The 16,354-nt window shown below is 36.9% G+C and overlaps 1 protein-coding gene across 3 annotated transcripts in view; it reads left to right on the forward strand.

Annotated features, from left to right (window-relative positions):
* Nucleotides 1-16,354, forward strand: part of STK38L (serine/threonine kinase 38 like) — an 80,039-nt gene that overhangs the window by 60,779 nt on the left and 2,906 nt on the right. For all 3 annotated transcript variants that reach the window (XM_055572567.1, XM_055572555.1, XM_055572545.1), the window contains 10 exons: nucleotides 2,181-2,303; nucleotides 2,538-2,621; nucleotides 7,211-7,334; nucleotides 8,894-9,048; nucleotides 9,408-9,510; nucleotides 9,694-9,755; nucleotides 11,902-12,019; nucleotides 12,452-12,575; nucleotides 13,947-14,042; nucleotides 16,231-16,322. In XM_055572567.1, the coding sequence (XP_055428542.1) occupies nucleotides 2,181-2,303; nucleotides 2,538-2,621; nucleotides 7,211-7,334; nucleotides 8,894-9,048; nucleotides 9,408-9,510; nucleotides 9,694-9,755; nucleotides 11,902-12,019; nucleotides 12,452-12,575; nucleotides 13,947-14,042; nucleotides 16,231-16,322 (1,081 nt within the window). The remainder of the gene's footprint in view (nucleotides 1-2,180; nucleotides 2,304-2,537; nucleotides 2,622-7,210; nucleotides 7,335-8,893; nucleotides 9,049-9,407; nucleotides 9,511-9,693; nucleotides 9,756-11,901; nucleotides 12,020-12,451; nucleotides 12,576-13,946; nucleotides 14,043-16,230; nucleotides 16,323-16,354) is intronic.

Genomic DNA, 16,354 nt, shown 5'->3' on the forward strand with positions numbered 1-16,354 from the left:
TGTTTTTCAAGTACTATGCCAGTGTCATAGGTGATTTCCCTCCTTCATAGGATTGCATATTCCATACACTGTGATCTCCCTTTCACCATTTAATAGCTGCCTCCTGACTACATAAATATTGTTTACTTACTACACTACACAACCTGTCAAATAGTTAAAAGCATTACTTTCTTTGACTGCCTCTCTTGTCTGTCAACTTTGAGTATAATTTATGAAACTGATGAGGTCTTTTCCATTCAGATTAGACAAGTTTCTGAGTCTGCATCCAACTGTACATTGTTAAATCCATAAAGCCAGAAATCCAGCCTGCCTTTCAGAATTCTTATATTAATCATTCATGTAATTTTTAAAAGGGGCTTTTGCTTCTTTGAAAAATGGTGTTATAATGCCACCGTGTGGCCTTTGTAAGTTAGAGTCAGAGTTTATAACAAGCTACTTCTGAGCTATCCTTTTGTTTTACTAATAATTCATTTTTCAACATTATTGATTCAAAAGGCATTTTTAAACAAAGAAGTTCTTCACTATTTTCACCACTGGTGTGACTTCATTTAGCTGTTTAAAGGTGTTTAGATTGAAGACATAATTTCAGGATTTTATTTTTGTAGACTTTGTTAGAAGTATCAGAATTCCATTCTGTTGATGATGCATACTTGCATATTTCTAATTAATAATTCACTTTACCAATTTGGAAACAGTTGCACACAGGGGTAGGAAGGGGCTATTCAGTGGTTATATCTTGAACTACATTTAGGAACAGTGCTTCTGAACCATTTCAGTCATTTTGACTTGTTTCTTTCAGACCTGAACCTCTGCATGCTTGGTAGGGTTCAGCTGAAGATGAACTGGGGCTTGATCTTTTCACTGATTTTGTTTGTTACCCATTCTGTGTGACCTCTACTATGTTGTTGTTCTGTTGCTAAGTTGTGTCCAACTCTTTGCAACCCCATGGACTACAGCACGCCAGATCTTCCCTGTCCTTCACTATCTCCTGGAGTTTGTTCAGGTTCATGTCTGAGTCAGTCACGCCATCCAACCATCTCATCCTCTGCTGCCCGCTTCTCCTCCTGCCCTCAATCTTTCCCAGCATCAGGGTCTTTTCCAGTGAGTAAGCTCTTCACATCAGGTGGCCAAAGTATTGGAGCTTCAGCTTCAGCATCTGTCCTTCCAATGAACATTCAGGGTTGGTTTCCTTTAGGATTGACTAGTTTGATCTCCTTGCTGTCCAAGGGACTCTCAAGAGTCTTATGTGACCTCTACTAGGTTGAGCTAATTTGACATAATTCTATGTCAAAAAGCAGAATTTTGTTTCATGAGGGGACAGAAAAGCAAGGTTTAGAACAATTAAATAAATGCCCATTCCAAGTGTAAGCTTCAGGTAGTTCATAATTTTTCTTTAATAGTATTTCTTGTAATCTTTGTATAATGAATTGTGAAATTCTTGACTTGGATATTTTGAAGGATTCTTTGTGTAATTATTTTTTTGTTGTTGAAGTTTCATATTTTTAAGAAGTTATATGCCAAGTCTCAAGCACTTTATTTAAAAAACCTGCCCAAGAATAAATTCTACCATAAATAAGCCTGTATGGAAATACTGCTGCTGTGTTATTTCAGTGTCAGAAGTCTCAGCTGCTGTGAGGGAGCAGCCTTGGAAATTAGAGAGTTGACACAATTCCCTAGTAGATTTGTTAACAGTAAAAAATGAATATCAGAAATTATGGGACTTCCCTAGTGGTCCAGCAGTTAAGAATCTGCTTTCCAATGCAGGGGGCACAGGTTTGATTCCTGGTTTGTGGAATTAAGATCCCACATGCTGCATGATGTGGCCAAAAGAAAAATGAAGAATGCTATTAGCATTTCCTAAAGTTTAATTTTTATTTTTGAATTAAGTTAGTATATAGATAAAAGAATATATGGACTTGTTAAGATGAAATATTTAACAGAGTCTGTCTCAAGAATAGAGATTTATAAATTGTTAAAAATTTTTTAATGATTTTAAAAATTATTTTATTTTTTATATGCTCAATGAATGTTCAACTTTGGTAAATAAATTGTAGCACCAGTATATAATATTTAAGATATGTTACCTTCATTTTAATATATCACATCTTTTAACACTATAGGCTTCCTTTGAAACAGTCTGATTTTAAAAATCATCTTCCCAAAATGTTCTTTTTTAATAGAAAAAGTTACGCCGATCACAGCATGCTCGCAAGGAGACAGAGTTCTTACGGCTCAAGCGGACCAGACTTGGCCTGGATGACTTTGAGTCTCTGAAAGTTATAGGAAGAGGAGCATTCGGAGAGGTGTGCTTCTTTTTTAAAGTCGCTGCTATTGAAAATATGTATCTTAAGAAAGTAGCTTCATACGTAAGTAGTGTAATGTGTTAAAATGTGTATTAAAGTAGCTTAATTTTAATAGAATTTCTAAAATAACGAGCAACAGCAAATTACAGCAGTGCTTTCTTTAAAGGAGCCTGCCTTTCACCCCTAAATAAATAGCAGTGACTGAAATTTGTGCTATGAATTTTTACATTCAAGGTGCGGCTGGTCCAGAAGAAAGATACAGGCCATATCTATGCAATGAAGATATTGAGAAAAGCTGATATGCTTGAAAAAGAGCAGGTAAGAGTTCTTTAGCACATGTAACCAAAGGAACATCTGCTGGCGAGGTGTTAGAGTAAGTGTTAAAACTGAGATTTTTAAGAAAGAGAAACCTACACATTTTACTATTTAATTGATTATAGATATTTGGTAGCCTGGTTCATTGTTTCTTTCTGGTTAAAATTTCTTCCAAATACATAATCTAGCTTATGTGTTCAGGCTGTCATAACAAAATACCACAGACTGGGTGACTTAAACAACAGAAATTTCTTTTCTCATAGCTCTGGAGGCTGGAAGTCCAGGAGCAAGGCAGGGTTTCATTGCTGGTGAGACCTCTGTTCCTGGCTTGCACACAGCAGCCTTCTCACCAAGTGCCTACATAGCCTTTCCTTGGTGTGTGCAGAGGGCAAGAGAGTGACTCCCTGGAGTCTCTTCTTATAAGAACACTAACCCTCCCTACTTATGATGTCACTAAACCTACCTCCTTAGAGGACCCTGTCTCCAAATCCAGTCACAGTGGGGTTTAGTACATAACCATAGGAATTTTCAGGGAGGACACAAACCTTCATTTCACAGCAAAATACCTTCTTCTCTGACTTCAGTAAAAATAAAGGACAGTACTCAGCACCCTCAGTCCCTATTACCCATCAAATTAGCAAACCAGTCTCCTAAGAATTTGCTGATTTTATTACACGTATTTCAAAATCTGTAAAGGGCTCCTCTTGTGGCTTGGATGGTAAAAAATGTGCCTGCAATGCAGGAGACCCAGGTTTAGGACCCAGATCCTGAGTTAGGAAGATCCTCTGGAGAAGGGAATGGCCACCCACTCCTGTATTCTTGCCTGTTGAATTCCATGGACAGAGGAGCCTGGCAGGCTATAATCCATGGGTTACAGAGTCAGAGACGACTCAACGACTAACATTCTAACACTCAAAATCTGTAACCCCTCCAATTTTGTACTGCTGAGCTCTCTCCCTCTTTCTTATGACTTGGTGGAATTTTGGAGTGACCGTGAATCTGAAGACATCAATTGGTGGTGTTCTATTATTTTATGCATCCACCTGAGTAGACATTGTTAGAACCCTGAATGAATATATATGCTAGTGAAAGACTCAACAGTGTGAGGGTGCAGAGGGACATGGTACCTCCCTGGACCTAAAGCTCAACTACACTGTTAGTCCCCCCTAAACTAACTATCATAACAGTACGATCCTGATTTTTCTTTTAAATATGGCCCAATTGAATTTTCACTGCATTATTTCACTTTATTTCTGTTCCATTCATTCAACAAGTATTTATTAGGTGCCTACGATTTGTCAAATACTATTCTAGGTTCTGGGAATACAGTGATTAACAGGCAAAACCTGAATCTTGTTCACGGACAGTTGTAGGGAAAATGAGCGGACAGCTGTCTGAAATAGTCATGTCTGCCGAGTACTATGAAGACAAATTTTACAAAAGGATAAAGTGATGCAGATGACCTGGCTTTAGGAGAAAGAATTAGATGAGGGAAGGTTCTCTGCAAAGAGAATATTGTTGAGAAAGAGTGAGATCTATGATCAGGTAGAACAAAGATCCAGAAGCTCTGCAACAAAAAGAATCTTGGTCTGTTTAGAGACGGAAAGAAGCCACTGTGGCTAGAATTTAGGGAGGGGAAGAATGGTGGGAGAGGGAGGCAGGGAGCAGATCACACAGAGCTTTGGGGGTCGAGAAATGGTGTGTGGGTCCCACTCCAGATGCAGTGGGAAGACACTATTTTGCTTAAATGAGAATTGATATGTCTGTTGGATGCTTGACAAAGATGGCTTGCAGGCAGGACAAACAAGAGTTGGAGCAGGGAGAACACTTGAGAGACTGTGCAGCAGTGGCAGCCAGGGTGTGATTGTGACTTACACAACAGTGCGTGCACGCTCAGTTGCTTCAGTTGTGTCTGACTCTGTAACCCTATGGACTGTGGCCCACCAGGTTCCTCTGTCCATGGGATTCTCCAGGCAAGAATACGGGAGTGGGTTGCATTCCCTCCAAGGGATCTTCCCAATCCAGGGATGGAACCTGAGTCTCTTATGTCTACTGCATTGGCAGGCAGGTTTTACCCCTAGCACCACCTGGGAAGCCCTGTACAACAGTACAGGGTTACAACAGTAAAGTGGAAGAAAAGTCACAGATGAAGTTATGATCTCATGGAAGAGCCAGCAGGATTTTCTGAGCCATACTCTATATTGGGAGGGAAACGAGGGGCAAGGATAGTGAGAAAAGAGGGAAGAATCAAGGATAATTCCCAGAGTTGTACCTTGGAATGGGATGCTTGATGGTGTCGTTTTCTAATGTAGAAAAGACGGGGGAAAGCAGGTCATTCCTGACCATTCACTCTCCAAGAAGACAGGACTCTCTGCAGACAGCCTGCTTTCAGGATGAGAAGGTGACAGGAACGTCCAGAGATGCAGTGGCAGGGGTTTTGTTGAACACAGGCTGATCTACAAGGAAAAGGTTAGAGGGCAAGGGAGGTCAGATATTGAGATGTGATAGAGAATTACAGATAATGATGGAAATAAACATCTGGGTCAAGATGTAGAGCCTCCGAGATTAGGAGATAAACAGGAAACTTCTAACTAAGCCTATGGGATTAGTCCTGGATTGAGTTTTAGAGGAAAGACTAAAGGCAGAAGTGAGTTCCAGCCCGTAGTCTTTAGGTAACTGGCCACATGTGGCTGCTGGGCACTTGAGTGTAGTTAGTCTGAACCAAGATATGCTGTGAAAAGGAAAATTTCCTACCAAATTTTGAAGTCTTGGTGTCCCCCTCCTCAAAAAAAGAGTATAAATAAATAGCTCAGTAATTTTTATGTTGATTACATGCTGAAATGATAACATTTGGATATGTAGGGGTTACAAAAACTATATTGTTAAAAATAATTCCACCCATTTCTTTTTATCTTTTGTGTGGCTACTAGAAAACTTAAAATGACATTCGTGGTTTGCATTTATTTCTGTTGGACAGCCCTGGTCTAGAATTTTTGCAGGAGAATCTTCACTGTAGTCCAACATCAAGTCTGTTTTGCATTTTGGGGTTGTTTTTTTCCCCTATATAAATTAATCTGCTTTTGTCACCATTGAATTTCATTTTAGAAAATGTTTTTCCCACTTAATTCTAGTACATTATTATTTTAAGTTTTTATCACATTTACTTGAATGCTAATGACTCTGCAAAATTAAATAGCAACTTATCTCCCCACTTTCCTGGTGGCTCAGACAGTAAAATATCAGCCCGCAATGCGAGAAACCCAGGTTCAGTCCCTGGCTTGGGAAGATCCCCTGGAGAAGGAAATGGCAACCCACTCCTGTATTCTTGCCTGGAGAATGCCATGAACAGAAGAGCCTGGCAGGCTACGGTCCTTGGGGTTGCAAAGAGTTGGACATGACTGAAGCAACCAACATATCTCCCCACTGTTGTGGTTCCAGATTACTGTGCATGACACTTCCTTTACTTTAGAAACCTAGGTCTATTTTGAAAACATGCCTGTAATCTGGCTTTAAGATACTTAAAAATGATTAATCAAGCCAAGTTAGTGATGTAGTTGTTTATCTTGACAACACCAGAGGCAGCACCAGAGTTTGTTTTTCCTTTACCATCTCAAAATGTTTTGTGAAAGGTGGTAGGTAGGAATTGCAATATAATTTTTCACTTTATGAAACAGGTCCAAAGAAATTTTAAGTTTTTTGATGCCAGAAAACAAGTTTTTAATGTTTATTCTTGTGCTTTGATTTTGATCTTAGAGCATTTACTGTATCAGACCGTAATACAGTAACCTCAGTTATTTTAAGAAGATCATATTTTGTTATCAAGAAAAGGTTTACAAAATCTGTATCCTTATGTGCTTTAGGCCAGAGTTCATAATGGCACACATGAAAATAGCAAAAGCATAAAATCAAATTATTCTATTGTTAATTAAATTTGAAGAGAGAATGTATAGATGTATCAGTGTGAAAACATCTGAAAATTAACTGTACCAACCCCACAAATTGCTCAGTTCATAAAGTTTTTCAGTCTCCAAAATGTTCATTTAATAGTAACTGTAGTAATTATGTGTCTGACAAAAGTCAGTAGCAAAATCCCAAAAAGTTATATAAGAATTTGCTGTAGATCATGTTTATGGATATTATAAAGGTTTATTATAACAAAATAATATAAAATTATTATAAATGTTTCAACTTCTTAAAACAACCTAATAGTTAAAGGCCAAGTCAGGCCCTTTGTTGGACTGGTAACAATTAAAAATAGTTTGTTGAGGACCCTGACTTTGTCATACCAATCTATAGGGCATTGCTAACTACTTAACTTTTAATAAAAATCAGACCAGGACCCTAAATTTATTTGACAAAGCCAAGATCCTTGGTTAGGTGGAGATTCTGGTTAGAAAATCTTTAATCATTTTTCAGCCTCAGAAGTCCCAGCTTCCCTTTGTGATCCCACCTTTTCAGACGTAAAGATATCAGCTAAAATAAACTGTTTCCTGAACGTCTCCATATTTAATGAGAATATGATAATTGTTAAGAAGTAAGCTTGAAAAATGTGTAACGTGTTACAATTATTTTTTCAAAATACATTCATCCAGGTGGCCCATATCCGAGCAGAAAGAGATATTTTGGTAGAAGCAGATGGTGCCTGGGTGGTGAAGATGTTTTACAGTTTTCAAGACAAGAGGAACCTTTATCTAATCATGGAATTTCTCCCTGGAGGTAAAAGCAAACGTAATAGCAATAACAGGCCAACACAAACACATCTTTATATCTAACTATGATTTTATTGATTATATAAATCAATAAGCTAGGGATATTTTATACCTCTGGCTCTGAGGTTTTACACAGTCATAATTTTGTAATCATTCCTCCCATGAAAATACTAATTTGAACTGCAAATCAGATTGTTTTGAAGAAATGATAAAGCAGGCACATTTTAAATATTATTATTCTGTTTACTATATATAATTTTTTAGGTCTTTGCAAGTCTAGAGTTGAGAACAAGTCACCAAAGAGGAAGACAGACAACCCAGTGGGCAAATGACAGGCAGTGTAAGGAATAGAACTCTGGTTGGTCTACGAATAGATAAGAAAGTGTTCAGCTTTACTCATATTCAGGGAAATGCAAATTAAAACAAGAATGAGATTCCATTTCACACTCAACCATCTGATTGGTAGAAACATTAATAGTCTGATGAGGCTGTGGGGGAAACCTGGCCTCTCATCTGTGCAGAGGAATCTCTGACTCAGGGAGAGCAGTTCAGAGATGCCAGAAAAGTTAAAAAGCCATGTGTCCTACAGTCAGGGATTCTTCCCCACATGTGCACAAGAGGCCTCATGGCAGCACTGTCGTAAGAGTGAAACCCCAGATGCAAGATGACTGTCCATCAGTAGCAGAATGGATGAGTAAAACATGGCATAATTGTGTCATTAAATATTTTAGTAGTTAAAAGTCTGGAGCTGTATTTGTTTCAACAGTAAGATCTCAGAAATCAAGAGAGATAAACCAAGCTGTGGAATTACATGTATAGTTGATATCACTTATGTAATTTTAAAAACCATAAAAAAGACTCTAAATTCATAAATTAATATATATGCATCTGAAAACATTTCAAAAATAAGCTAGAAGAATACACACCAAAGCAAATCCATGATAATGGCAACTCAACAAAAAGGGGAAGGAATAGAATGGAAACAGAGGATAAAGAATTTGCGTGGTATTTATTTTTTTTAAAGACTTGAAGCATCATGAAAAAATATTAACAGTTGTCAATTTTGAGTTGTAAATTTACCACAGTGTTTCTTCTTTGTCCCTTGTAAAAGAGGAAAATTTCTTGGGAATAAGAATGTTTAGAAGTGACCCTTTTGGTGGAATAATGACCTATCTTTGTTGGCCCAAAGAGTGCTGAGTGCTTTTGAAACTTGAATTTGAAAGAATATATCCCATTTCCAGATGTGCTTACACACATTCATTTTCCCGGTTTGATATATTTTCCTCAGCAACTTATTTCTGGATGTTGAATGGTAGATACTATATCATTATCAGTTCTGCTGTGATTTGATTTCACATATTTTCTACCTTAAAACCATTACATGTCATGAAACTTCTCCTTAATGAGACTTTTTTTTATTTGGCCCTAGAGATGGTTGGAAGTACTCTGGGTGGATCATAAAATGCAGAAATGAGGCTTATGTTGTATATTACAAAGACATCTTTTACAAAACATTCCCCCTTTTGAGGCATTACTAATACAGGGTACTTACTCTCATTTACTTAGGTGACATGATGACATTGCTAATGAAGAAGGATACTTTGACAGAAGAGGAAACACAGTTCTACATTTCAGAGACTGTTCTGGCAATAGATGCAATCCACCAGTTGGGTTTCATCCATCGGGATATTAAACCAGACAACCTTTTGTTAGATGCCAAGGCATGTGAATAAACTGGTGAATTACTAGGTCACTGACTGTTTTATGCTGTAATAGAGGTGATTTTGTGATTGGAAATGGGCAACTGCAATTTATATGACTGCTAACCTACATTATTTCATAAACTGGTACAGTAGGAGAGAGCCCTTGAAGTGAAATGACATCAAGGGAAAATTGGATGTCTTTTTATCATCTTCCATTTTCTCCTTCTTAAAATAATCAACATCAAATATTGATAATTTTGCATTTCACCTGTAGGAGTTCTAAGCTAAGAATTTTTATGATTGCATTTAGAAGAAGAGTTTTAAATAAGCCTTTTGTCTCTAATGATTTTATGAGGTTTTTCCTTTTTTTTCCTTAGGGTCATGTAAAATTATCTGATTTTGGTTTGTGCACGGGATTAAAGAAGGCTCATAGGACTGAATTCTACAGAAATCTTACCCACAACCCACCAAGTGACTTCTGTAAGTTGGATTTTTTTTCGAGTTAAAGTAGCCCAGCTGGTTTAATCCAGGACTGTTGAGAACTGAAGCTTCTCTCCTTCTCCTCAACCCTTAAACTGGTGTGTTTTCAATGCATGTATGTGAATTTGTTTTTTTGGTAAGAGTTTTTCCCTCATAATTAGAATTCTGTCTCCTTGAAATTAGCATTCCAGAACATGAACTCAAAGAGGAAAGCAGAAACATGGAAGAAGAATAGGAGACAACTGGTAAGTAGCCACATTTGGAAGAAAGAATTTTGGGCCCTGGTCCTAAAACTTATTTGGTATTTGTTTTATAATTTAGAGCTTCACAATAATTAGTTCTTACTTCCTAGCAGTGATAGAGCTTGTTCTGAGATCGTATAGTTTTCTTAATTTTTTTGTAACATTTCCATGCCTATGAAGGAAACTGCTGCTTTTATATTTTATGATTTCACTTCAGAGTATTCTGTCAAGCATATCTATAGTTCTGTGTTTGTCTGTTTACCAGTACTAGCACTTTCTATAAAACTCACCGAGATGAGTGTGTGTGTGCTAAGTCACTTCAGTCTTGTCTGGCTCTGTGCGACCATATAGACTGTAGCCTGCCAGGCTCCTCTGTCCATGGGATTCTCCAGTACTGGAGTGGGTTGCCATACCCTCCTCCAGGGGATCTTCCCAACCCAGGGATCGAACCTGTGTCTTTCATGTCTACTTGCATTGGCAGGCGGGTTTCTTTACTGCTAGCACCACCTGGGAGATGAGTGTAAATTGAGGTAAATGCTGAGTGATATTCATGTTTCCATTTTCCCTACCTGTCCTGATACAACAAATATCAGTCAGCATAAGTAAGGTTATTGTGTGTTTCTAAGAACTTTATAGACAAAGTAAACAAAGTTTGTTGTCATGTTAACAGTGTTAACAATAAAATAGAATTGAAAAGCAAACTTTATTGCAAATAAACGTAATGACTCCTTTAATGCCCAACAGCACTGTTATTAACCCTACAAGCTTTCTCCTCCATTACTTAGCAAATATTAGAATCATTTGTCCCTTTTCCTCTTTCCTTTTATCCTGTGAACATTTGTCAAGGTTACAAATGTGCCTTTTGACTTTAATTTCCTAACTTCTTATACAATGCCTGGTACATATCGACAGATATCTATAAATATTTGTTAAATTCTGCCAAATGATGAAGAGAAACTTACTCAGCAGTCCCTCAGGAAGGTAAACAGACTGAAGGGCAAGAGTCTGGTACCCTCTCAAAGCAAATAAAATGACCTTTGCATTATTGAGCTCATTCTCTCAGTAGCCCAAGTAAACTTTTTGTGCTTGTAAAACATTTTGGTGTTTTAAAGTTTTCAAAAATATTTTTTAAATGTTTTGAGCTTTGCATTAATGACAGAATATTATTACTACTTTTAAATGTGTCACTTTTAGATCAGATTTTACGATTGAGAAAAGAATTGCAGTATTTCCTACTTTTAAAGGGAAATATGAATACTGCCTAAAACTGTGGTGGAAATTCTGTACCCCCTAATTACAGAGTATTCACAATCATTACTCATGTGCAGGTTTTACTATTCTTGTGACCATCATCATGACTTACATCAGTGTTTTCTAGTGAAGAAATGGAGCGGACTCTTGGTGTTTGGGGCAGGAAATTCCTTTAGAGCCTATATCCCCCACCACTAAATGCCAATCATGTCCTTCCCCAGATCATAGAAATGTCAAAATCTGCTGTTACACATTTTCAGATGGCCCCTAGAGTACTACCTGTAATAGAAAATTGTTGCCTTAAGGAAAGTTTTTGTAAGATTTTATATGAATTAAGAATGAAAAACTGCATTGCTTTCTAATAGATAAGCAGTGCCCTGGAAATGAGTTTATAATGAAAATACCTGATCTTTATATGGGAGGCTGTGGTTTACAGACACGTTCCTTTGCTTGTTTCATCCTCGTACCTACTCTGTTAGGGCAGGAATTATTAGTCCAGTTTTATGTAAGCAGAAGTTGAGGCTCAAAAAAGCTGAATAACTTGCCTGAGAGCAAGTATCGAGTGCAGAAGCCAGGCCGACTGAACACAACCTTTTTATTCTTTTTTGGAATGGATTTAGGACTGAATACATAAATAACTTAGTTGAGCTCTTTAGGGACAGAAATCATGTCTTAACATATTATCTGACTCCATGCCTTTCACTAAGCCTTATACATGATAAACATGCAAAACACATATTCGATTCAAAATTAGCTTCTGTATATTTTAGTTTTTCCAGTAGTGAGCCATACTCAGATCTTTCAAAAAATATATATATATATAGTATATATATATACACTATATATATAGTATATATATATATTGAGGACACTGGTTTGACAAGCTGTTCCTTTGCAGGCATATTCAACAGTTGGGACACCAGATTACATTGCTCCAGAAGTATTCATGCAGACTGGCTACAACAAATTGTGTGACTGGTGGTCTTTGGGAGTAATTATGTATGAAATGCTAATAGGTATGTTTTATTATTCATTTATGTACATACCATGTAAATCAGAGCACCACTGATTGAACATACTGTAGGTATTATGGGCTAAAATATCTGAACTCTTTAAGCTGATTTCTGGCATCCCCCAATGTTAAATACACAATGATAAATATCAGTGAGCTCTCTAGGGATCCTGTGTCAGGAAGGAGGCATTTAACCAGAATTCCTAGGTATCTACATTGTATCTGCGTGACCTTTTAGGTGAAAGAGGGGCAATGCTTTAAATCCTTTATTTTGTTGACTTTATAAGCCATTTTATTATAAATGGATGAATGGTGGTATTTTTTTATTGTTAAGTAGAGCACTCAGGGCTGTTTTTTTTGTGTGTGATATGTAAATAGTAGGTGCAGCAAATTTGATCATAAAGGCTAATGAAACCTTATTTCCTGTAATACTTAGGATATCCACCTTTCTGCTCTGAAACACCTCAAGAAACATACAGGAAAGTGATGAACTGGAAAGAAACTCTGGTATTTCCTCCAGAGGTGCCTATATCTGAGAAAGCCAAGGACTTAATTCTTAGGTTAGTAGTTAAATCTCTTAAAGAGGTTATGGTATCTTAAGGCCTCACAGGGACCTAAAAGATTAAATTGCCTATTTCAGTTTTGTGGGAAGAAAAAGACTATCACTGATCTATACAGTTTAAGGACTCAGTAAAGAAAAGGCATTTTGTTTTTTCTAATGCAGATTCTTAAAAGGTAATATTCAGGGGAAAAAAAAAAAAGAGTTAAGAAGAGGCAAGAAGTCTTATATTATTTCAGAGGTCACTCCTGTTAGATTACAATGACTTTATCCCCTAAAGAGAAAGGGAAAATAAATTCTTAGTAGCAGTTCATATCACAAAAGTCTATGTAAGAAAAACACCAATACAGTATATTAATGCCTATATATGGAATTTAGAAAGATGGTAACGATGACCCTATATGCGAGACAGCAAAAGAGACACAGATGTAAAGAACAGACTTTTGGACTCAGTGGGAGAAGGTGAGGGTGGGATGATTTGAGAAAATAGCATTGAAACATGTATATTATCATATGTGAAACAGATCGCCAGTCCAGGTTCGATGAATGAGACAGGGTGCTCAGGGCTGGTGCACTGGGATGACCCTGAGGGATGGGATGGGGAGGGAGGTGGGAGGGGGCTTCAGGATGGGGACACATGTATACCCATGGCTGATTCATGTGAATGTATGGCAAAAGCCACCACAATATTGTAAAGTAATGTAATTAGCCCCCAATTAAAAAAAAAGTCTATGTATGAAACCTTTTCTAAGCAAAAGATTCCATTCTTTTTCTCAACTAAGATGAAGTGTTTAGGTTCTATTGTGGATTCCTAGAAGGAATATGAATTGGGACAATCTTATAAAAAAAAAATCTTCAAACTGTATTTGACCTTTGACCCAGCAATTCTACTTCGAGGAGTTTTGCATATGCAGATAATTAGATGTGTGTAAAGATTTAGGATATATTATGTTATCTTGATACTGTTTTTAGTTATGAAAGATTGAAAATCATCTAACTGTCTGGCAATGGTGGACTAGCTAAGAAAATTGTAGTGTTTCCATGTGTAAACTTTAGAAAACAAATGTATAGAAAAATAGTTAAATGACTTTGGGAAATGTTCTCAGTATATTAAGTGAAAAAAAAAATAATGGAAACTCCTTATCAACACCATATTTTTGAAATTATAGTAAAAAACTGGAAGGAAGTAGCCTCAAACTGTTTGCAATAGTTATATCTGAATAGTGCAGTTATAGATGATTTCTATTTTTCCTCACATTTCTCACAATAGAGTTAACTTCAGTAAACAGAAAAAAAGATGAAATGTTTGAAATAATGCAGAGTACTTGAGATGTAGTCTGCATATTATAATTTCTCTGTTCCCATTTTCTAGGTTTTGTATTGATTCTGAAAATAGAATTGGGAATAGTGGAGTAGAAGAAATAAAAAGTCATCCTTTTTTTGAAGGTGTCGACTGGGGGCACATCAGGTATATTTACAGGCTTTGAGTGGGATAAGGCCGTGCAAGTGAAAACTTTCTACTAGATTTGGTGATTAATTTATCTCTGATTCTGATTGATTAAATACAAGAATTGTGGTCATGTGATAAGTTAGTGTTTTCTGGATTAAATAAATGAGTGAGACTGTAGTGGCCGTAGCTAAATGACTCATTTTATGTAACATCCACTTTAAGAAACAAGCACATACTGTGCCCGTTTAGATTTTGATATGCAAAGTTACATGATGAAGGCTGTTAGCACAACAAAGATGTAATTACATTTAACACTGTATAACTATTTTTGTCCTCTCATATTCTATACTGTGTTTCCTTTATTAATTTTGAAGAATATACAGTCCCTCTTATAAACACTGTGAAAGTGAAAGTCACTCAGTCGTGTCCAACTCTTTGCAAACCCATGCACTATACAGTCCATGGAATTCTCCAGGCCAGAATACTGGAGTGGGTAACCTTTCCCTTCTCCAGGATATCTTCCCAACTCAGGGATTGAACCCAGGTCTCCCACATTGTGAGCGAAGTTAAATAATGCAGGTAACTTTTAAGAACTGGCTTAGAGGAGTTTGTTGTGAGCATTGGCCTTTATTCATTTTGTGGCCAAACTGTCTTCAGCAGTTCTGGTCTCTCCCCCACACAGCAACAGTTCAGAAACAAATCTGATTGTGCCATTTCCTTCCTTCTCTTTGTATTCAGAGAGAGATACTAAGGGTCCTTCCCTGCTTTTCAGGATCTTGGGATATGATTCTTGCCTCACCTGTAGAAGCCGCATCTTGTGTGGTTCCTGCCCCATCCCTCCCACCCTAGGGCATTGTCGTTTGCTCTTCATTCTGACGAAAATGCTCTTCACCTCTCTGGCCTCCCTGCCCTCAGTCCTGCCTCGCCTAGGCTCACCAGCCCCCGTTTCCACTTTCAAGACAGCTAAGTGTCCCCTCACGGGAGCCCCTACAATGTGCTAGACACTGTACCTGATTCTGGAGTAGGTATATTTGGGGGGACTGTTAACTGTATGTCCAGCACTGTTTTAAGTACTTTATGTACATTTCTCATCTTATCTTCATAATAAGCCTTATACAATAGGTATTATTATTTTCCCCATTTTACAAATGAGAAAACTAAGTCACAGAGAAGTACTTTGCCTTACTAGTGCCTCAGCTAGTAAGTGATCTGGCTAGAACTGAGTCCAGGCAGTGTGATTCCGGAGTCCTGACTCTAAACTGCTACACTGCATTTTACTCTCCGTGTGTCATCTCATTGAGCAGAACTATTACACGATCCCCCTTGTTACGGTTGAAAGAATGCTTATAGACCACCAGTCCAGTCTCCTGGTTTTATATGAGGGAAGAGTCACAATGTCTAAGGTCATTCGATAATTACTAGAGATTAAATCTCAGGGCACCAGAGTTTATATTTTTTTTACACTAAACTAATATAAATTTGTTAAGTTGGTACATTAAGTGTAAATAGGTTAGAATAATTCTGGGGAAAATATAAATGTGTTTTTACACAATTTTGTACACTTATCACCTAATAGATCAATAAGTACTTGCTGAAAAAATAGAAGCAATAAAAATTGATTAATTTCCTAAACTATTTTTAGCATGATAAAAAAAAATTTCATGACTTATTATTTTTTTTAACCTAATGCCCCCAGTTCCCTTAAAATTTATATGACTGAGAAGTTTTTGGGTTCAGATTTCATCACAAACATGTAGTCCCTTCACCGTTTGAGTCCCTTATTTTCCCAAATGACTTGACTTATGAAGTGGTGGATCCTCTACTAGAAGAATTCTATTCCTATATTAATTAGGTTGGATTCTGGTCCCCACCATGTTTAGGGTACTTTATAGAATGATAAAATTTTTTAAATAAAATTCTCTGTTCTTCTTTCCCTTTCATTAACTATTGTTTTTCCTCTTTAAAAAAAGAAATGAGAAAGTCTTGGTATAAAGAAATAAAAATTCCAAGTAAATGATAATATTTTAATAAGAAAATTCTACTCTGCTATAAAATCCACTTAACTTCAGAAATTTCAGATCCATAATAAATTTCCTTGGCTCTTCTAATATCTATAGAACAGCATGGAGAATTTGCAAGTAGAATTAAGCTTTGGAAAACTGAATTCAAGAAAACTTAACTATGATTACTCAATACTATTTTACAGGGAAAGGCCAGCAGCGATCCCTATAGAAATCAAAAGCATTGATGATACATCAAATTTTGATGACTTTCCTGAATCTGATATTTTACAACCAGGTAAGACAGTCTCACAGTTAACCACATTTAAA

Source organism: Bubalus kerabau, chromosome 1 (genome assembly GCF_029407905.1).
Source record: "Bubalus kerabau isolate K-KA32 ecotype Philippines breed swamp buffalo chromosome 1, PCC_UOA_SB_1v2, whole genome shotgun sequence".
NCBI classification, from domain to species: Eukaryota; Metazoa; Chordata; class Mammalia; order Artiodactyla; family Bovidae; genus Bubalus; species Bubalus kerabau.